Source organism: Primulina eburnea, chromosome 14 (assembly GCF_022965805.1).
Source record: "Primulina eburnea isolate SZY01 chromosome 14, ASM2296580v1, whole genome shotgun sequence".
Classification (NCBI taxonomy): Eukaryota; Viridiplantae; Streptophyta; class Magnoliopsida; order Lamiales; family Gesneriaceae; genus Primulina; species Primulina eburnea.
In genome coordinates this window covers 29,621,556-29,642,944 of record NC_133114.1, presented here as the reverse complement: position 1 = coordinate 29,642,944, position 21,389 = coordinate 29,621,556, and the positions used below count along the sequence as shown (strand labels likewise).

The 21,389-nt window shown below is 35.2% G+C and overlaps 4 protein-coding genes across 6 annotated transcripts; 1 reads left to right on the top strand and 3 right to left on the bottom strand.

The window, feature by feature from the left end:
• Window positions 1–1,235: 1,235 nt before the first annotated feature.
• On the bottom strand, window positions 1,236–4,669 carry LOC140812775 (large ribosomal subunit protein uL5-like). The gene is made up of 5 exons (XM_073171131.1): window positions 4,541–4,669; window positions 4,337–4,444; window positions 4,194–4,236; window positions 2,306–2,501; window positions 1,236–1,660 (listed from the first exon to the last, which is right to left on the bottom strand). The coding sequence occupies exons 1-5, from the start codon at window positions 4,541–4,543 to the stop codon at window positions 1,462–1,464; spliced, it is 549 nt and encodes a 182-aa protein (XP_073027232.1). The 5' UTR covers window positions 4,544–4,669; the 3' UTR covers window positions 1,236–1,461.
• Window positions 4,670–6,084: 1,415 nt separating this feature from the next.
• On the bottom strand, window positions 6,085–10,427 carry LOC140812238 (shaggy-related protein kinase zeta). Of its 3 annotated transcripts, none has more exons than XM_073170462.1 (12): window positions 10,262–10,427; window positions 9,259–9,351; window positions 9,062–9,121; window positions 8,705–8,977; window positions 8,542–8,616; window positions 8,402–8,458; window positions 7,607–7,747; window positions 7,446–7,496; window positions 7,255–7,350; window positions 7,088–7,171; window positions 6,812–6,913; window positions 6,085–6,402 (listed from the first exon to the last, which is right to left on the bottom strand). In XM_073170462.1, exons 1-12 carry the CDS (start codon window positions 10,382–10,384, stop codon window positions 6,301–6,303), a joined length of 1,257 nt encoding a protein of 418 aa, XP_073026563.1. In that variant the 5' UTR covers window positions 10,385–10,427; the 3' UTR covers window positions 6,085–6,300. The 3 variants fall into 3 exon arrangements, with proteins under 3 accessions (XP_073026563.1, XP_073026565.1, XP_073026564.1); XM_073170464.1 differs by lacking the exon at window positions 10,262–10,427 and adding an exon at window positions 9,962–10,188; XM_073170463.1 differs by lacking the exon at window positions 10,262–10,427 and adding an exon at window positions 9,643–9,695.
• Window positions 10,428–12,576: 2,149 nt separating this feature from the next.
• On the bottom strand, window positions 12,577–17,927 carry LOC140812237 (sec1 family domain-containing protein MIP3). The gene is made up of 7 exons (XM_073170461.1): window positions 17,715–17,927; window positions 17,322–17,465; window positions 16,565–16,714; window positions 15,272–15,781; window positions 13,246–14,781; window positions 13,095–13,163; window positions 12,577–12,895 (listed from the first exon to the last, which is right to left on the bottom strand). The coding sequence occupies exons 1-7, from the start codon at window positions 17,760–17,762 to the stop codon at window positions 12,767–12,769; spliced, it is 2,586 nt and encodes an 861-aa protein (XP_073026562.1). The 5' UTR covers window positions 17,763–17,927; the 3' UTR covers window positions 12,577–12,766.
• Window positions 17,928–19,227: 1,300 nt separating this feature from the next.
• On the top strand, window positions 19,228–21,047 carry LOC140811998 (phospholipase A1-IIdelta-like). The gene is made up of 2 exons (XM_073170154.1): window positions 19,228–19,835; window positions 20,041–21,047. Exons 1-2 carry the CDS (start codon window positions 19,369–19,371, stop codon window positions 20,822–20,824), a joined length of 1,251 nt encoding a protein of 416 aa, XP_073026255.1. The 5' UTR covers window positions 19,228–19,368; the 3' UTR covers window positions 20,825–21,047.
• Window positions 21,048–21,389: the final 342 nt, after the last annotated feature.

Genomic DNA, 21,389 nt, shown 5'->3' with positions numbered 1-21,389 from the left:
GTCTTGAAGTGCGTATATTTGCCTTGCACGCTTTTTGGAGTTTGATTCACACTTTTGACCGTTGATATTTCGTGTCACCCGATAATAACATAAGCGTTGTTTGGTAGCGTAGGTTTATGCAGGAGGGACTACTTTATATATATATATATATATTTATTTAAAATTTTAAAAAAAATCATTTAAAAAAGTTTGAAATCCAAATTTTTGAACAAGATTAACTCGATATTTTATCGAGTCGAGCTTAAAAACAACAATTTGAGTCGAGTTGAGATCAAGTAGTTGAATTTTTTCCGGTCGAACTCGAGTAAAATGCTACTGAAACTCGATTGTACAACCGATTTAATTTAAGGAATCTCTAGACTATCTTCTTAAATAAAAAATGTCTAGACTATCTTCAAAGTAAGCAAACATGAAATCAGATCAGTGGCGTGGAATGTCTTTCTTCTGTTTTTGCTTCTATTGAAAAAGAAAGAGCTAACCTTGATTCCGTGAAGAGTTCTTCGACCTTGAAAGTTGACCAAATGCTGTTTGGTTTGAAGTTCTTGCAAAAAATTAATTTTTAAAATATGAGCATAATAACAAGTATATTATTATATATTAAAAAAGTATATCGTACATTATTTTTGGAAATATGGCTTAATCAAGGATGTTACTTTTTAACAGTATGTATAGTTATATAATTTTATTACATATTATTGTGGCACTAAACATAATAAATATGATTGTAGATTTATTTGGGAGCACAACATAAATCTACCGTAACAAATATATTTGAATGAGAATTCGTTTTGCGGAAAAGCAACACTTTTAGTGTGAAATCAGCCAGAAAAGATAAAAATTAAATAGATTCACACCCATTATATATTCATGTTAACACTCAAATCACATAGACTTGAACAAGATAGAATCAAATCATTAACAAGCTTCAAAATTGTTTCGTAAAAATCCCAAACATAATCATATCAGCCAGCTTCAATTTGAAAATCAAAACCCGAAATTTAAACAAACTAGGATCTAAAATAAAGGACTAAATCAGAATTATAATTAGCTCATACCATAAACAAGTTGGAATGAAAACTAACTCATTACACTTTCCATTGAAAGATAAAACCACGAGTTTTTTTTTAAAAAAAATTGGGAACTATGGTCAACCTATTTTGGCTTTGAGTTTGTGATTTATAGATAAATGACGGGATCAACAAATAAACCAACACAACGAAATCATAGAAGACCTATAGTAAATTGAACGCAATGCCATAACACCAAATTATGATGTCCTCTCGAGCAAAATTTGGACTGCAAACCAGAAATTCAACCAAAATGATCTGATCAAACAGGTACAATAGATGTATGGTGAAATAGTTGAGAAAAATAAGATTTCTAACAGTAAAAAAGAAACAGACATGGAGATGAGAAATTGCAATAACTCGTGCTTTTGGCAACCAAACGTATATTCTCCAACTAGGATGCAATATTGGAAGCTTTGTTGAGGATAACACCTTCATATTTCACTTGGAACCACTTCATTGAATCCTCCTTAGTGACCCTGTGTTGGATCCCAACACGAGACTTGCACCTACGGCGTCGCCCCACTCGATAACCGGGTCGCTCCAAAACAACATAGAAGTCCATACCATAAATACCAGTCGAAGGGTCATACCTGGAGAATAGTAAATGCATAATTATTAGGGTAACATTGGCGCAAGGGCAATAAATCCTTTAGTGGACTATTAAGCAGTCATCCCGGTGATTGGTGAAAGCAAATTTCCAATTTAAGTCCGATTATATGGACCTGATCTAATATAACAAATGTTCTGTGAAATATAAAGAATAAACAACTAATGCAAAACATTGTCATGCCTCAACTACAGATGATATGAATCTTCTTCACAGTTCAGGCATTCAATTTCTGAAAAAACAAACTATAAAATACAGTTTAGAAAGTTGCCATTCTTTACTTTTTCCCATTAAAATAAAGCTCCTCAATTACAGATGATAAGAATCTTCTTCACAGTTCAGGCATTCAATTTCTGAAAAAACAAACTATAACACGCAGTTTAGCAAGTTGCCATTCCTTACTTTTCCCATTAAAATAAAGCTCTTCATCTTTCCACGGAGGGTAGAAAGCATTTCATAAAACAGCTTATTCCATAATATATGACCATGTTTCTATATCAAAACATATACTGCAATAAACCTTTTTTTGTTTACTTTTATATTGGGTAAGTTTAAGATGCGGCACTGACAATTTGTGAATATAAAACAAGACAAATTTGTGAACATAAAACAAGGCAGATGTGATTACTTGATTCCAAGATCAATGTGCTCCTGAATACCAAAGCCAAAACAACCAGTATCACTGAAGTTCCTTCTCAACAGTTCATACTCCTTGACCTTCAGCCCGCTCTCAAGCAGCTGCATTGCCTTGTCACCCCTTACTGTGACATAGCATGCAATTTTTTCGTTACGCCTGATCCCGAATGACCGCACAGTGTATCTTGCTGTTAAACAAAAAAAAAACTATATTAGTAAAATATAATAAAAAAATCCAAATACAGAATTAAGACTATTAACTAGCTCATGAGTATAGAACATAAAATTTCATGCACGTTAAATTATTGATATTAGATTTTTTATCAGCTTATATGAAACATAAGGCATGAGAATTCCAGAGCTCATGCTTGGAAATAACCTTTTAGCATTTACGAGCGTTCAAGTTGAACCTAGGGGTGAGATGAGAACCAGATAATCGATTTTACATACCAAATCCAGTATTTGCATGCCCCTTTACACAATCATATCACGATAGAAACCAAAGGTCGCTACTTTACCAGACATACTCAGAGAATAATTCATTCATATACTACTGCTCAACCAATTAAAACAGAGGTCAGTAAGACATTACAATCGTAACTCAATTCAACAATATTGACAAAATCCCCCAAATAGCTATCCTGAGGTTCAGAGACGGATCTACGCTAGGGCTATACTGGGCTGTAGCCCAGCCCATTTTTTTTTATTTAGCGACGGTTTTAGCGACGGTTTTTGATAACCGTCGCTACTTTTGCGACGGTTTTAGTAAACCTGTCGCCGATGTGGATCGGCGACAGTTTTATCAAAAACCGTCGCAATTATTAGCGACGGTTATTGCTAAAACCGTCGCTACATTATTAAAAAATAAAAAAAAGGTGGATCGGCGGTTTTAATTAGCGACGGTTTATTCAATAGAACATCATTACCACTTTGATGTTTATAATGCAGCAATAGATTTCATTTTAATGGAGTTAAATACTCGGTTCAATGAGTCATCGGTGAAACTTCTTTCTCTTAGTATAGCTTTAGATCCTAAAAATTCATTTGACTCATTTAACAGTGATGATATTTGCAAGCTTACGAAGAAGTTTTATCCTGGAGATTTCACAGATCAAGAAATTGTTGTTTTGAAGTATGAATTGATACATTTATAAACTCGATGTGATGCAGAATTTAAAAGTTTCTACACTTGTTGAGTTGTGTCAGCAATTGACCGAGAGTGGACGGTCAAGTGTTTATGTTATGTTGACTAGATTGATTCATCTTGTTTTGACATTATCTGTGTCTACTGCCACTATTGAACGGACTTTTTCAGCAATGAAGCATGTGAAGACGACACTTCGCAATAAAATAGGAGGATGACTTTCTTGCCGATTGTTTGACACTCTATATTGAACGAGATTTAGCTAAACATATTGATGTAAATTCTATTATTGATGAATTTTATGTTTTAAAATCCCGTAAGGCACAACTTCGTTGAACAATATAATGTACTTTTTTTTTTAATAATATATAACTTATCATATTGAGTTCAAGCCCACCCCAACTCTTATTCTTGATCCGTCCCTGGTCTTAGGTTCCATTTGGATTTGAGAGATCTGAGTCCTGAGAGATTAGTTCACATGACCCATCTCAGAGGATTTGAAATCCAGTGGTACAAATGCATAAAATGGGAGGAAATTAACACCCCCCTATCTAAACAGGGACAAGTCACAATGGATTTAAAGCATGGATTCAAAATCATTTATTTCACATGCTTCAACAGAAAGCACCCTAAGATTTTTTTTGCATTAACAGTTGAACAACTTATGTCGTTCTAAAATTCAAGATCCACAACAGGAACCGAAAATGCTCTTCAACACTAGTTAAAAGAGAATTACCCTTAGAGAAAACAGGGGTTTGGCCACTGAGTTGCTCCAACACCTATGGACAAAAAGCTAGGTAATGAACTACTGAAAAAAAAAGAGACAACACTGACTAATGATTGGATGTATATACAAAATCATCCGCGAATGAGAGCTACCTTAGCTGCTCTAGTGAGACGATCTCCACTCTCACCGACAGATATGTTGAGGACCAGCTTTTGAACCTTGATCTCTCTCATCGGGTTGGATAGTTTCTTCTCCGAAGCCTATTTTCAAACATTATCACAAGCATAAAAAAAAACAAGTTAGTGATGATGATGATGTGTATAACAACAGAATTCAAAACGGACAGAAGGGGTTACCATTGCGGTGGAACGGCGCGGATGGAGGCGGAGGGAGAAATGTGCAGATAATGAAACCAACCCTAATATGAGTATGGTCGTGCAGAGGAGTGTTTCGTAAATTCCTTTTGCTTTCGCAAAATTTGGTTTGCAAATTGCATACTATATATGATTATAATTATAACAAGATATCGACGAAAACTTATGTGACTCATAAGTCGTATTTTGTGAGATATATTTTTTATTTTGGTCATTCATGAAAAACATTATTTTTTATGTTTAGAGTATTACTTTTTAGAGTGAGTCTCATGTGAGACCGTCTCACGGATCTTAATCTGTGAGACGGGTCAACCCATCTCATATTCACACAAAAAATAGTATTCTTAGCATAAAAAGTAATATTTTTTCATGGATGACTCAAATAAGAGATCCGTCTCACAAATATGACCCGTGAGACCGTCTCACACAAGTTTTTGCCTACTTTTTATTGTGAATATTGAGATGATTGACTCGTCTCACAGATAAAGATTCGTGAAACCGTCTCACAAGAGACCTATTATAATATATAATAAGTATAACAATATTTATTAAAATTAAAAAATCCGGTATTATTCCACAATCATTTTACCTAGTGATATATATAAGGTGATTAATATATATTATTCAGAAAATTTATTAGGGTTGATGAAAGTACATGCGTCCACAGACTATAACGTGATAGTATAACAATAAAACTTTTGGTAAATATTTTATGAGTATATTTTATTGTGAATTTTTTTTGACAAAAAATAACTTGCAATTGAATTTTAGAATAAATTTTACGTTGAGTAAAATAATACATTAAATTGTAAAGAGAACGATTTACTAATGAAAATATAAAAATAAGTAGTGATAATAAATTTATATTATATGATATATATTAGAAATATAAACATTGACATTTTCTTTTTAAAATAATAACCATGCTTTCTTCTACTATATTATTTTGGAAGGTGATAGCGATTTACAAATTCACCCGAATTAACATTGAAATTACATATTTCGATATGATATGAAAGGAATATAACATTAACTTCAACTTTGTACACCCAAGCAATTCAAGAAATTTAAGGTATACAGTCTCCAATCAATCTAACAGAGTTCAAATTTTGGGAGGGTGAGTCTCATGTGAGACCGTCTCACGGATCATAATCTATGAGACGGATCAATCCTACTCATATTCACAATAAAAAGTAATACTCTTAGCACAAAAAGTAATATTTTTTCATGAGTGACCCAAAAAAGAGATCCGTATCACAACTCATGAGATCGTCTCACACAAGTTTTTGTCATTTTGGAATCATGCATGTTTTTGTTTAGCAAACATAAAGAACAATTCATTCGTATTTCACATGATACATGTTAAAAGACACTACGGAATATGGATTCTTATTAGATGCAGGGCAGAATTAGGTAAATCGTAATGGTACAGCTTGCATGTGGAAGAAGAAACATAACACGCCCAAGTTTGGAAAAAAATGGAAAAATAAAGGAAATCCTTAAAAACTGCTAAGCTAGACACTACATTTAGAAATCCCGAGTTCCAACCAAAACAAATATACAAACACGGAAGAAACTTATTTTAACTACAAGGAATACTAGACCGATACAATTGACGTTGCTCTTAAATCAAGTAGCCACTATACATGATACACCATCATTAAGGGATGTCAAGACCCACTTACTTGGGTTGAAACGCCCCTAAAATATAAAACAGAAAGCTATTGCTCTTGTGCCAACGATCACGTTGCAGCAGGATGGGGGAAAGGAAGACTCGCACCAGCTTGTCGCCAAACATGCTCTGGTATCAACTTGCTGATCAACTCAGGAGATGCTCCAGATAACTGCCAGTGAGAATTTCAGGTTGAATGAGCTTTTGTTGAGTCATGTTAATGGCAATGCAAGCTTTTGAAATGCAAACACATGATGTTCCAATACCTAAGCATTAGGTTTGCTTTTACCAAGTTAATTCTGCTTCAGCACTATTGTAGAACAAGTTGTCAAATACCATTTTAACGTGGGCAGAAATTTGTTGAAATATAATTCATGCCAACTTAACTCCAATAGTTGCAATGCGTGAATTTGAAGCATATACAAGTAAATTATAACAATCAACAGGAAAAAATTATCAAGTTTCAGATTTAAAACAATGATAGAGATTCCGTCAAATAATTAACAGAGAACTACGTGCAGAATTCCCTAATTTTGGAGTCTAAAAGTAGGGAAAGAAACAAGAGAAGTTAGAAACCGTACTTCCTGTTTAAAATTAAAAAGAGGGGGGAAAGGGCGACCGTTTGGCAGCCGAGTATTGAGTTCCCGAAGCTCATTAAAGAAAGGGTGGGCGCACGCTTCGAGCTGCAATCACATAAATATTAATTCCAGTGCATCACTGACAAATATAGTAGAAAAGCAGTTGAAAAAAAATCTAAAACTAAATTAACAGCAAAGATTATTTTGTTGTTCAACATTGCTATTTAAGTATCATATAAAACAATAAAATTCAGCGAGACCAATATAAATCATACGTACAGCTGTGCATCGAAGGCTTGGCGAGTATTGAAGTAGTCGAGAAGTAAGATCAATGGCCTCAGGAGGCATCCGCTTATGGAAAACCTGGAAAAGGATTATTCTTGATGAAAAAAAACACAAATTTAATTATAGAGCACAGAAACGATATACAGCAGGTACAGCCATACTTTGTGCCATGGATGGGCTTTAATTTGGGGAAACCGGAAATCAGTGTAGTTTGGATTCATACATCGTATTTCTTCTCGAGTTGGAGTACCAAGAACCTGTGTAACAAAGTCATACATAAGGTAAAGGCTGCCATATCATTTCTCAAATTTTTACTTCATAAATAAGTAATATAAATACTGTTGATTCATACCTTGATAATCTCTACAAGCTGATCAACAGCATTTTCTCCAGGAAAAAGAGGCTGGAGTACAAGAACAATGATATCACACAAGGGGAACATGAGCAAGTGTAAATTAATAATCATGATAAGCCAGACTTGGAAAAACACAAACCACTTGGAAAAACACAAACCTGGCCCAGAAGCAGCTCAGCAAGAACACAACCAGCTGACCAAATATCAATTGATGTTGAATATTCTGTTGCACCAAATATAAGTTCTGGAGCCCGATAGTAACGAGAGCAAATGTAGGCTATGTTAGCTTCGCCCTTCACCTGAGAATAACATGTTATATGTACTGAGGAAAAAGCATAGACGTTAAGGTAAAACCATTTAAGTTCGCAGATAAGATTAGTTTAATAAGCAATATGAGATTTTGAAACTGTAAACCCAGGAAAGAAAAATCTCATTAGAGATAACGGAAATATTTTCTTCATCGGACTTTAGAAAGCATGGTGCAACCACCTTCTAGGCTTCTAGGAATCCCAAAAGAAAAGAAACCATTAAATATCAGACCATCGCTACAGGGTAAAAGAAGCAAAAAAAGAAAAGGAAAGGACCCCAAAGAAATTAATATGCAGCTGCTCTGCTAAATTGAGAAACTATAAATGGGCCTTTCTATGCGGTTTACCAGAAATCCCTTCTTTCGCAAAGCATGCACTTGACCTAAGCTTGTTTTCCAATGTAACAAATGAATGGGACAGAATTTGGTAAGACATGCCATTCCTCCGCTTAAATGATCCAATTTCCAAGGTTTTCATACTGTTTAATAAATTAAAAAATTAAAATTGCTAAAATTTCTTTCATTTCTTTCCCCTGAATTGGACAGATTTTCTGAACCCCGACGGTTTGGCATAACCGAGATACAATGAATACATACAGATGCGGACCAAATGAGAGCAAACAATCTTCGAAAGCAACGAACTTACAAGAGCTTTAGCACTTCCAAAGTCACAAATCTTGACCTGGTGGGTAAGAGGATCAACCTGCAGCAGAACATAGTATTTTATCATGAAAAAAAAAACCCATTCAGAATGGCAGTGGAAAGCAGGAGAATGACGTCACTAACCAAAATATTTTGAGGTTTTATATCGCGATGGCAAACCCCAGCAACACTATGCATATACGCAAGCCCCCTAAATAACTGAAAAGCATCGGCAGATTTATGTCAGTCAGAGATGAGAAAATTTTATACAAGTTATTGAGAAAATGATTAATGACATCGATCAGACCTGATAGGTGTAGAGTTTCACATAGATGAGCGGCATCCTTTGATTTGAATTGCTATAATGCTTTAAAACCTTATACATAGTCTCAGGGACATAATCCATGACCAAATTCAGGAAAAGTTCATCTCTGGTTGTTGTGGAAAAAAAGCAGTGCTTCAGCGAAATCACATTTGGATGATCCATCAACCGCATTAACTGCAGCTCACGGTTTTTATATCGCTTATCTTGCAAAACCTTCTTTATGGCCACTGTCTCTCCAGTCTCCAAGCACTTTGCCTACAGAAAAAATATCACAACCTTTTAGGTCTAAAAATATTTTCTTCTAAAGGAAAAAATTGAGACCAAATAAGGAATACAAACCTGAAAAACAATACCGAATGATCCAGTACCGACGACACGCTCTGCCATGTAACTAATTGTCTGCAGAAAAGAACCACAAAAATACTCTTAGCTCTAGCTAAGAAGATAGCCCAAACAAGCAATTTATAAGAACATATTTATAAGAACCATAAAAAAATAGCAACAACTGAAACTCCATAAAGAAGTTCGATACCAACCCTTTTGGGCTCTCCATTTTTGCCTCCTATTGTAGTTGAAATTATGTGACCGGTCAGTGGATCATTTCCATCAACTAGTGAGGAAGACATATCCTGCAACAAAGATCAAGCCAGGAGAGTCATTAAAAAATCACTTTCCAGCTAAGACAATTAAACTAGCACAACTTGCAGTAGTAACATAACAAAGACAGCTAAACGTTAATTGAAAATTCTTAAATTCCTATCTACCTGCAGAGCAAACGGAAAAGGGACAAGGATCTAAAGAGATGACACGTTTAGAACTCAAAAGGTAATATTTGCAACAAGCGATGGCTCGCAGGAAAGCATTCATACATGCCAGAAAACTTGAGAAGGGAAGGCTACTATATTTTAAGGAGAATCTACCATAAGCCAACTGCATCAAGCAAACCCTAATTCAATTCAAGAAAACTTCAACTAAAGTTCACGAAAAGCAGCCAGATTTCACCCGTAGAAAGCTACATCTGAGGAAAATGAAATAAAATTTAAAAGCTTATTTTTTAACATAAGAGCATAGAGAATGAAAAAAACATATGCATTACCAGCAGATAAAATTCAAGAACCAAGGAAAAAACAGAAAAAAAAACCCCTCAGTCTTACGTAAACTAAATTTCAAAGAATTTCATCAAAACGGACATCCAACAAACAAAAAAAAACATATACTTGCACAGAAGAAAAATAAAACTTTTAAATTAGTGGCAGACCCAACACTCTTCCTTCCAAAAAAATCCAGCAGAAACTCTCAACCTTAGAACCCAAAACACCCACGAAAAATATATTAACTCTCAGATCTCCAGCATACTCCCCAAATATTCCACCGGGAACCACGCTAAATCCTTGTACAAGTAAGGATCCACAGATTGGTGAAGCTTCTGAGCTAGATCGAGGTATCAGAAAAGAAACCCAAGCAAAATTTGGCTAAAGACACATTGCTAATACAGAGATAAGTCTAATGAATTGCGGAGGGATGGATGGGGTGTGGTACCTTGTCAGTTTCCATAGAGTCCTTGACGCCGGCGGCAAGTGACTGTTGAGCTTGGTCAAAGAAATCGTGATGATGATGGTCGGGTGGCTGCTTATGGTGATGCTCTACCGGCAACGAATCCATGTGAGTTTCTCCTCTCTCCCTCTCTTGTTATTTATATAATCTAATTAAATTATATACACATATTTATATAATACTTTTTATTGTCTATTAAAGTTAATTACAACTTGACTTTAGAGACAATCTCACAAATTTATTTATATGAAACGAATCGACTAGGTCAATATTTAGAATGAAAAGTACTGTTTTTTATAATAAGTAATATTTTTATATGAGCTGAATTGGATAGAATAATTGTTTCACAAAATTAAAACATGACACAATCTCACTTAATTTTTTATACTTCAAACTTATTGTACTATTTTAGTGCTGCTAACTTCAAAATTATGTTTGGAACAAGATGACATATGCTCCTTTGTGGATCAAAGATTTGGATGCTTATTGATTATTGTGGACTACAATTCATGGCAAACATTTTGGATGTGCCTCATCACTCTCTCACAAATAATGCACACACCCATTTTTTAAATATTAACAATAATTGTTATCATGACATGACCAAAAAGCTAAAGCATTTAATGATTATTGCAAACTTATCCATATGTATTTTTACCATTATTATAATTACAACATATTCTAAAATAAAATCGGGGATGGAAACAAATCCATTGCTAAGAAATTTCTATCATTATAATTTTTAACCCGAACATTCAAATCAAGAGGAAGTTGGTGAAATATCCATAATCAAAATATTTCTTTGGATTCACTCCCTACCCACAAAATTGTGGTATTATATCATACAAAATATGGTACACTTCATGTGGAAATGTGGTACACTTCATGTGGAAATGTGATACTAAAAAAATACTTAGAGACTGAACACAAAAAAAAATCAACGGTTGGGGAGTGAACGCCAATTTCCCGTCAAATCAAACCAATTTGATTAATTTTTGAAGTTTACTTGGTCCACATGAATTCATGGGGCTAATTGCATCAAGCGAGAGTCTGTCTGTAAAAAATCTAAATGACATAAAACCTCCTGAAAATATTAATAAGTTAATATATTCTCAATTTTTTTTAAAAATCAAACACATCGTGTTAAAAAAAAAAAAACTTAAACAAATTTACCCTTTTGTAAATGGTTTTGTTCCTGAATTTTGAAACATTTCAAATATGATTAATTTTACACGAGGGTACTGATCTAATTTATCCTGAAATGATATAGTCCTGTAGAATCGTTGGTCTAAAACCATATGCCACAGTCAAATCTCTGGAATTTGATTCTTTTTTTTAATCAAACATTGACATCCAAATCAAACAAAAATTCAAAAGTTCAGAAAAAGCCACAGGTCAACATTAGGAGACCCATCAATAAATTCTTGCATATGGAAGGAAGGCCCTCAATTTCCAGTAGACAAATCATTTCCAATCTAACTATAAAAATATATATATTCATCAACTAAGTATAATTGCGGTCATCAATCTACGCCCAACTGTTTCTTTATTACACATTGTACATACATCTTAGAACGATCGTCAACTACGACACAACATGCAATAACCTAACATCAAACCCAAGAAACCAAAACAAACAACTCAATAAACCTCGTTTCAAATTGAACTCAATACATATATATAAAGAAATTCTTCGATAATCTCTTTATCATTCTTTGTAACATTCATGATTAATGACTTATAACTTCTTTTAACTTTTTATAATCATTATATATAGTAAATTTATATTGACGAAACACATTATTACTTGAAAACGTTACCTAATGAGGATAGGAGGACGATCGCACATATATTTTAAAATTTATTCTTCAGCCACCTCTTAAATATAAGAACAGATCCTCTTTTGTTTCTAACCTACACACACTTGCCCACCATTTGTACTATTTCCTTGGGTGACCAATTCAACTATTCAACGATCAAAGTAGCTACCCAGAATGACCAATTCAACGATCAAAGTAGCTACCCAGCATGACCCGTGCTTGCGTAGTTAATAGTCGAACCAAAAACTCTTGGCTTTTGATATTATGCGTTTTTGTACCGATAACAGGGCGAATTGCATGATTAGCAAAAAAATTAACAGTTGTACTTGAAAATAATATGGTTGCGACAATAGAAAACTAGACGACTGTGAACAAGATATAAATCAACTACACATTGGTAAATACGCCTACCACGACTTTTACCTCGAAAGTATATTGCTTCATTGTGACGAAAGAAATTAAATATAAAGAGGAGAGGAGGAAAATAACATGGCTATCTATTTATTCACTGCAGAATTGAAAGAAAGAAGATAGGAGCATTTGGCACAGATGAGAGCCAGATTCTGGCTGTGATTAGAACAGTGATTCTATGAATAACTAAATCAGCAATTCCCAGAAATATTTTTGTTAATTTAGACTATATGTAGGCAAGAATAATGTACCAGTTAACTTATATATAGCTGTAATCCCCCAAGAGTAATTCACACATCTCGTTCGGGGTGAGAAAAGTCGTTCCACCGAGAACTAATTCGATGTCAGGCCTGCTGCTCTCAGTCAATGCTTCCTGCACTTCCCTCACCTAGCAATGCAGAGGAAAAATAACTGTCAACTCTTTTCGTGTTCACTAATAAGGAATCAGAATTTGGAAATTAACGTTTCATGTATCTTTTCCCATTTCTTGTGTTGCAACTTGCAAGCAAAAACAAGGGACTGGGGTTTTCGGAATCAAGAGGAAATAAAAGTAGAAAAGGTGAAGATTGAGTTTAAGGAACACAAACCTCAACTGCATTGATACCCCCAATTACAAAAATCAGAATGACATTTTGCTCCGCTAGACTTGATTTAGCCTGTAGCATGAGGAAGAAAATTTAGCACCCAGATATAATTGGAGGAAAACAAGAGCAACAAAGTTTGGAGTAGTAATATTACCTGTCCAAGGCCAAACCTTCCAAATCCACTTTTGAAAAGGCGTCCAACGGTAGACGAATGGTATTCTAGCCCAGGTATTTCATGCTTTTCCAAAGCACTAGTTATAATTTTATAGAGCAAACCTTTGGTTGGATATGGGTCATCGTTGCGTTTACTTTCCAATGCCAACATCAACTCCTTCAGTGGCGAATTTCTCCTCATGCTAGATAGCTTGTGAAGGAATTTAAAAAGATTATCCACCCGATCTCGTAGCTCTAACTTTAGCTGCATGTCACCATAAGCTGGCTCTCTGCCTGCGTCTTTTTCAGTATCATTATCATCCTCTCCCCAACTATCCCACTGATCCTCATCAAAATCAACATTATCCAATTGAGCAGACGAACTTTCCTTCTTCTCGTCAAATTTCGTCTTGTTCAAGTTTGCTTCAAGCTCTTCCGATAAACCCTGGAGAAACTTTAGTTTCGAGACAACTGGGTTTTCTAAAATAGCATCGACAATAGCTTCTTTCATGAAATGTTCCTCTTGCCATGAAAATGGACTACCAGAACCAGAAGTCGGGAAATTCTCACCGGCCAATAAATACCCAATGACTGTTAGAAGCAGAGCATCCGGAAGAGTAATTAACCCCTTCGGCTTCTCCAAGTTACTGCGGTTTTGCAATTGTGAACCGCCTAAAGCAGTCTTATTAATGAGGTCACAAATTTGAGCAGCAAGGCTTTGGATCGTGTCTGCGGCATTTACATGTAGTATCTTCTCAGCACTCTTAAATGCATCCCAATAAGCAGAATTCACCTCATCTAAAGCATTTAATGCAGCTGCCGCTATCTGAATGATTCCTTTATTTTTAACCAAGCAAGATTGTCTTTTGGCCAGTGCCTTGGCCAAAGGTTGTAACTCTGATTTGGTAGCAAAACCGGAACGAATTCTCACATCCAAAGATATATTTTCCCGGCGTAAACTTTCTTGAAGCCATTTCTTTATCAACATGGCTCCATCTTTCGTCCTCCGATCCAGTATTGCTTCCAAATAAGGTGCTCCACGAAAATTTTCAGTAGAGACAAAGGACCCATGCAGAAGGTGACCTTTATCACTCAGTTTCCTGCTGAGTTTCATCAACTCAACAATTTGAGCATCTGAGTCGCCAGTATTCCACCCGTGCAGAAATGCTTCTATGCTTTCCAAAAGCTGAAATTTACTATTTGACTCATCTTCACTGATGATTTTTTCAAGTGGAATCTGCACATTGAGAGGAGCACGTTCTAGTTTAACAGGGTCATTTTTTAAGTGGCTGAGGGACCCTTTCATCTGAGTTAATGATGTCATGCGTTCTCTGCGAGGAAGAGAAAAAAACATCCGATCCACGAGTGAATCCCCATGACAACATGGTGTAAGGAGATCAAGCGTGCGGTCAATGAGCAGTAGCCCTGCTGATCTTTTACGGCGACCAACATCATAAAGACTTGACATGTCAGTCAGCAACTTCCCAACATTTTTCGACAGATCACCCAGAGAAAATATTTCAAGTTTCAGATCCATCTGCAATTTTTTACAAAAAATAGCCCAAAGCAAAATTATAAATTTAACACACTGACTTTGACATCAAAAAAATGATAGAGTTGAAGTACCTGCAGTGAAGAAAATGGCATTATTTAGAAATTTGACAAATAACCACAGCATTTACGAGGCCAAGAAATGGCTGGGTGCTTCTATATATTTAGGTTATTCAAAAGACAACGATTACAAGTATGCCTCTAAGCGATGGCAATGTACTTTTAGAGTACACAAGCTCTAATAGGTCACAGATGAGGTTTTCTCTTCACCTAGATTTCTCGGAATTCTTATCATCTATGACTCATGTGAACAGTAGGATTATTAAACATGCACGAGTTAATTAGAATTTATGCAATCAAAATTCCAAACTTCAAAAGAATCTCTAAAATAGTCGTATACTGCCAAGTGATCACCGCAAGCAATTTTAAGATTTGATTTTATATGAGAAACTTCCAAAAACACAAAGCGAAATCACCTTTAACGCCAAATGATAAAGAAATTGAGCTGTGAGAGTTGCCCCAGGGCTAACATCCTCAGTATCAGAAGGCTTCCCAGTACTTAATGGGGGCAATCCAGAGCTAACAGAGTTTTCACGCTCAGAAGATAAGAAACCTTCAGCAACAGATCCTTCTGAAGGCAAGACAAAAACTCTGGGAGAAAATGCACATAAAATCAAAGGGAAGTGATGCACTGAAACTATCAACTTTTGACTGACATCGTCTGAGAAGACAATGGAGGAATCTTTCTGTGGAACTTTTGTATTTGAAATGCCATCAAATCCAGCAGCACCAGCTTCAATTGAAGTTAATTGTGACCATCCTTCATCTTCAGAGGCAGTACTTTCCTTGAGACCGTATTCGCCAGTCGCATGGGATATTGTTTCCTGTTTCTTAACAACCTCCTCATAATCCTGGACAAGTAAAGATTCATACTCATGGAAAGCATCTGGACCCAGAGGTGAATCAGGATATGCTGAGTGTGACATCTGCAGCGGACATAACATATGAACAAAATATGACAAAGAAACTATAGGAAAGTCGATGATTGAAACTTCATAAAATTGCTATCGCCACATTATATGTCAATATTTAGTACCCAGCAAAAGAAAAGTAAAAGCACTAGCAACAACTTAAAATGTTTAGTGCAACATATTTTGACTCGATAATTGTCAAAAGAAGAAAAGAATCTAACGGTGGTGTGTTTTTCGCATATAACAATGAAATGACTAACAATCTATTTCCTCATCATTCCGAAATCATCAGAAGTGGGTGAAGAGGTGGGTTTTCTTTCCAAGAATGTGGATTTAATCTACAATCTGCTCATTGACATGTTTAACACGTGATATGATTGTAACAGCCATTTCACCACCTTTTTCCATTGAACAATATCAAACATTGATTGAAGTAGTCTTATAATGAAATACTTTAATCAATATCATACAGGGGGCATAGATTATAATGCAGCTCACAAGGTTTAGAACACATCTATTTATCAGAGAGTGCAGCATTATTCTACCCAGGAACTTGAAAAAGAAATCCAATTAACGTCATTAAAAAACACTCAGCTCTTTCCTAAACTTATCAGAACCTATCCCAACAGTTACGTATATTTCAAACCACAGGTTGGAAGAGCCGAATGAACACTCTATCATGAACCAATCCCGATAAAAATTATTAACGTAAATAACATATAAAAAGGGGCATTCATGAAAGATAATATTGAAATATAAACAGCAAAAAGTAACTTCAAGCGGTGGTAAAAATGAAACCTCTGAAATGGACGTATATATAGCACATTCGCGAACATTTGGAAGTGTACTCAGGCAACGTATTATGTAACGATGTGCATCACTTAAAAGCCGTGAAGTAATCACAACAACTTTCTTTGCAGGATCAGAATTGGTACTCCAGCCAACAGCCTAAAACACATGGGCATAAAAAAAATTCAAAAAAGCAATAACAAGAGAATGATTATAGCTGTGTAAAACGCATCAAGCTTAAAAAATAAAATTGCACTATATCAATAAAATACTAAGAGATCAGAAACATACAAGTACTCTGTGCAGCTCCACTCCCCAATTTTAAAACTTTACTTTTATATGATTGAAACTGTGTCATGTCCTTCAATTTTTAAAGCACTATTTTGAAACTTTTTCGTTAATTGGGCTGTCATCATGCATGACCTTACTCCACATAGAAAGCATGGGTGCAGCAATGCCCCTCCATCCAAAGAATTTTAGGCTAAATGGTTGATAGCATAAACTTCAAAATGGAACTCTTGCATAACTTTGATAATCGCTAACCACCCGAAGCAAGTAATATCCGAAGATGATTTTATGCGATAACACAGGTTGTAACATCCGATCAACATAATGCTATCCTGAGTAGTCCCGAAAAATTCCATAAAAATTAATGCAGAATTCAAAACTCTAGATGCAAAAGATCAACTCACTGAAACGGGAAACAAATGATTCAGAGAATGCCAAGTTACGCAGAGGATTAACAGGAACTAACAACTCATCTCACCTTATCAAGAGAAGAAATATTCTCCAAGCTGCATACAGAAACTGCACCGAGCTCAAGAAACAAAGGGAATGCCCCGAGAAACTGCAAACTCTCTGCACTACCAGCATCCAAGTATACAATTGCATCTTTAATGTCACCTGAAATCTGATACGCATACAAATCATAGAGAAGGCCGACAAAACCAATTCATATTATTCCAGAAATCAATCCAAACTCCCACAAAGTAATTTCTGATTGGATGGGAATGAATGGAAAAAATATTAAATTCCCCCAAGCAGAAAACTTTTCTACAACCAATTTCATGAACAAGAAGATATGGGGAAAAATGGGACATCAAAATTCCAATCGGAGAAAACAAATTCACAATAAGTGAAAAAGAAATGTAGGACTCACTTGTCTGATGGAATCAAGGCAACATTTGATCACATCGACTGAAGCCATGTTTTTTCCCCTCGAGTCTCACTAGAATCGGCGCGGTATCAAAGTCTGTAAATTCATCGAGGAGAAACGTTAATTGACGAGTAAAAAATAGACTCACAAAGTTGGAATTTGAGGTATTGCAAGAATTAGCATCATGCTTTTCTGGAAATTTCAAAAGCCGAGGCAAATAAGATATTCGTCTAACAAAATACGACCTGTGAAGACCGTCTTACAAGTTTGTGTCCAAACCCACTATTAATAATATGGCAAAAACTTGTGTGAGACGGTCTCACGGGTCATATTTGTGACGGATCTATTATTTGGGTCATCCATGAAAAATTATTACTTTTTATGCTAAAAGTATCACTTTTTATTGTGAATATCGGTAGGGTTGACCCGTCTCACGAATTAAAATCCGTGAGATTTAATCCGTGAAACGGTCTCACACTATACTCACTCTAATGATATAAGGCAAAAGTTACAGATCTATTAAGATATTTTTAACATTGAAACATTAAAAATATATGTTAATTTCAAGAAAAAACAAATAAAAACTTTTATTTGGTTTAGAGTTAATTAAATTTGAACACAAACTTATCAATATAATTGTACATTTTTAAAATTGTTGCATGAATAATAAAAGAATAGTTTCCAATAGTTATTTTAAGACGAGTTAACTCGATTCATATTTATGGTGGAAAATAATCATTTTGACACAATAATATGTTTTACTCAAATCGTATATATTATATAATACACTTTTAACATTAAAAACAAAATTTTTCACTCAAATAACCATATATTATATAACGATATATTTTATCTATTTGTTTGTTTTAAATTTTTCAATATATTTAATTAAGAATTTATTTAGATAACTCTTCATTCAAAACATTCAGATACTTAGATACTTTATCAGGATCTTTCATATATACAAGTTTTTGAAGTATTTTTTTTAATTTAATTTAATTACATTATAATTATTTTTAATTCATTGAGTTTATTCAGATGATAGTGAAATAGACCAATAAATAACATAATTAATATAATTTAGAATTTAAACGAAAATCCAAGAAAATTATTAAAATAAGAAAAATAAATAATACTAATATTAATTAATTAATTTTAATAGTTGTTTTTTAATTAGTTAAAACATTTAAGAACATGAATATGACTAATTATTTTGCTACATACAAATTAAATATAAATACAACATAACTTGTACTTGCTTACAATTGGAAAAAAATTCAGCTTCAATACTTTTAAAGGTATATAGAATAAAATAAAATGTTTTTTTTTATAAAAAAGAAATAAAATAAAATATATTATGTTTCATAATATACACATAAAAATATATACAAAAAACCAATTTTATCAACACATAATTAAAAAACAATATCTTTATCAACACTTTTATGCGTATACGTTGGAATGTATCTATTATTGATAAATGTGTGTCATGGATCTATTATCGGAACAATGTCCTAAAGATAGAATCTTGTTCACCAAAATTTACCGGCCCCCCAGCAGACAATAATTTCAGCTTGTCCTGCTCCGCTGATTTCGATCATACAAAGACCTTATCTTCGTATCAAAGATCACACGTATTATTGCCATTGACTAGAACATGGCCTCGACTGGAACATCAACCGCAGAGCCTTCACGGGAAGAACTATTGGGCAGCAAGAACTGGGAGGGCCTTCTCAACCCACTGAATCTTGACCTCCGCCGCTTGATCCTCCGCTGCGGCGACTTCTGCCAGGGTACCTACGACGCCTTCAATAATGACGCCAATTCCAAGTACGCCGGAAGCAGCAGGTACGGCAAGACGTCTTTTTTCGAGAAAGTGATGCTTGAGTCGGCTTCCGATTATCAGGTCTACTGTTTCCTTTACGCCACCGCGAGAATCGGAGTGGTCAAGTCCCTGTTTTTGCATTCTCTGTCGCGTGAAGCTTGGGATAGGGAATCCAATTGGATTGGCTATATTGCTGTCACCACCGATGAAGTTAGCCAGGCCTTGGGGCGCCGCGAGATCTACGTTGCTTGGCGGGGCACCACCAGAAGTTATGAGTGGATCGACGTAGTCGGGGCCAGGTAAATTTCGAGTACTGTACTACAGTCTGATTCTAAAGAGTAAAAAGCCAAGAGAAATAAAATATGGCAAAATTCGTTATCAAACTTAGATTTTTAATAATCTGTCATTAGTTAAAATTTAGTAATTTTTTTCCCCAACTTCCGTCCATTTATTGTTTACTTTTATATATATGCATATGTTTTTGTTTCTCGTTCATTACACCAGACCTGAGTCTGCGCAGCAGTTGCTGCGTCCAAAAACATGGGATAAAAAAGTAGATAGCAGCAGTGGTAGTGATAGTGATGAAGATGATGAAAAAGTGCCTAAAGTTATGAAAGGTTGGCTCACAATTTACGTTTCGAACGATCCCAATTCGTCGTTCACCAAACTAAGCGCAAGAACACAGGTTCTGAAAAAGATTGAAGATTTGAGAAACCAGTATAAAAATGAAAGCTTGAGCATCGCACTAACAGGGCACAGTCTTGGCGCTTCTTTGGCAATTTTAGCTGCTTTTGATCTTGTCGAAAATGGGGTTAACGATATACCCGTTTCAGCTATTGTGTTCGGAAGCCCACAAGTAGGGAACAAGGCTTTTGTCGAGAGACTGAATAAGTATCCAAATCTGAACGTATTGCATGTCAGGAACAAAATCGATTTGATTCCACGGTATCCTAGTTCATTGCTAAGATACAAGAACACTGGGATTGAGCTGGAGATTGATAATAGAAAATCTCCGAGCTTGAAGGATTCAAGGAACCCGAGTGATTGGCATAACCTGCAGGCGATGCTGCACGTTGTGGCGGGTTGGAATGGGGCTGACGGGGAGTTTGAATTGAAGGTGAAAAGGAACTTAGCATTGGTGAACAAGTCGAGTGCGATTCTGAAGGATGAGTATTTGATTCCGGGTTCTTGGTGGGTAGAGAAGAATAAAGGGATGATTCTTGATGAGAATGGAGATTGGGTTCTGACACCACCTTCTGGTGAGGATGAACCCGTTCCTGAATTCTAAAAGCGTTGGTGAAAAAAAGGCGAAAATGAAAAATTATGAAGGGCCAAGTTTCTTGCCAACGAGATTAAGATTGTACCAATTTCTTAAATTACGGGGGTATATGTCATAATCATTGTTTTTGGAGTTTGAAAACTCACTACATTTCGTGTTATATTAATCAGAATGTTGGTAAAATGTTACATGGTGTTGTGTCGTCGAGGCTTTGAGTAAACTATTGTGTTGTTGTACTAGGAATGGCAATAGAACGGGGCATCCCCCTCCCCCAATTCTTGTTTTTTCTGATGTTCTCCATTTAATCTCCGCGGGTTTAAGTCTCTATCAAGTCCCTATATCCGATCTATCTAATTGGTCTGAAAATTCTTATATAAACTAAGTGGACATTAAATCTTCATTCTAGCCATCATCATCGCTGAAATAATCTAGAAATGGTAACGAAATGAACTGGATTTGTCATCATCATCCCCAATATAAGTTGTATTATATCATTATCTCCATCTCTGCTTCAAATATCAGTTGAATTAATCAAAAACATCTTCGAATTAACTTAAAGAATATTTATACAATA

What these genes read in the sequence shown, in the direction of transcription:
- LOC140812238 (XM_073170462.1), bottom strand. Translation starts at nt 10,384, where the DNA reads ATGGATTCGTTGCCGGTAGAGCATCACCATAAGCAGCCACCCGACCAT. An exon ending in TAAAACCTCAAAATATTTTG is followed by an intron (nt 8,459 to 8,541) that starts GTTAGTGACGTC and finishes GTTCTGCTGCAG; the next exon opens with GTTGATCCTCTTACCCACCA. An exon ending in CAAGCCTTCGATGCACAGCT is followed by an intron (nt 6,914 to 7,087) that starts GTACGTATGATT and finishes ATGTGATTGCAG; the next exon opens with CTCGAAGCGTGCGCCCACCC.
- LOC140812237 (XM_073170461.1), bottom strand. Translation starts at nt 17,762, where the DNA reads ATGGCTTCAGTCGATGTGATCAAATGTTGCCTTGATTCCATCAGACAA. An exon ending in TATATACGTCCATTTCAGAG is followed by an intron (nt 15,782 to 16,564) that starts GTTTCATTTTTA and finishes TGTCCGCTGCAG; the next exon opens with ATGTCACACTCAGCATATCC. An exon ending in GAAGGTTTGGCCTTGGACAG is followed by an intron (nt 13,164 to 13,245) that starts GTAATATTACTA and finishes CTCATGCTACAG; the next exon opens with GCTAAATCAAGTCTAGCGGA.
- LOC140812775 (XM_073171131.1), bottom strand. An exon ending in GTCTCACTAGAGCAGCTAAG is followed by an intron (nt 4,237 to 4,336) that starts GTAGCTCTCATT and finishes TTTTGTCCATAG; the next exon opens with GTGTTGGAGCAACTCAGTGG. An exon ending in CACATTGATCTTGGAATCAA is followed by an intron (nt 1,661 to 2,305) that starts GTAATCACATCT and finishes ACTATTCTCCAG; the next exon opens with GTATGACCCTTCGACTGGTA.
- LOC140811998 (XM_073170154.1), top strand. Translation starts at nt 19,369, where the DNA reads ATGGCCTCGACTGGAACATCAACCGCAGAGCCTTCACGGGAAGAACTA. An exon ending in ATCGACGTAGTCGGGGCCAG is followed by an intron (nt 19,836 to 20,040) that starts GTAAATTTCGAG and finishes TCATTACACCAG; the next exon opens with ACCTGAGTCTGCGCAGCAGT.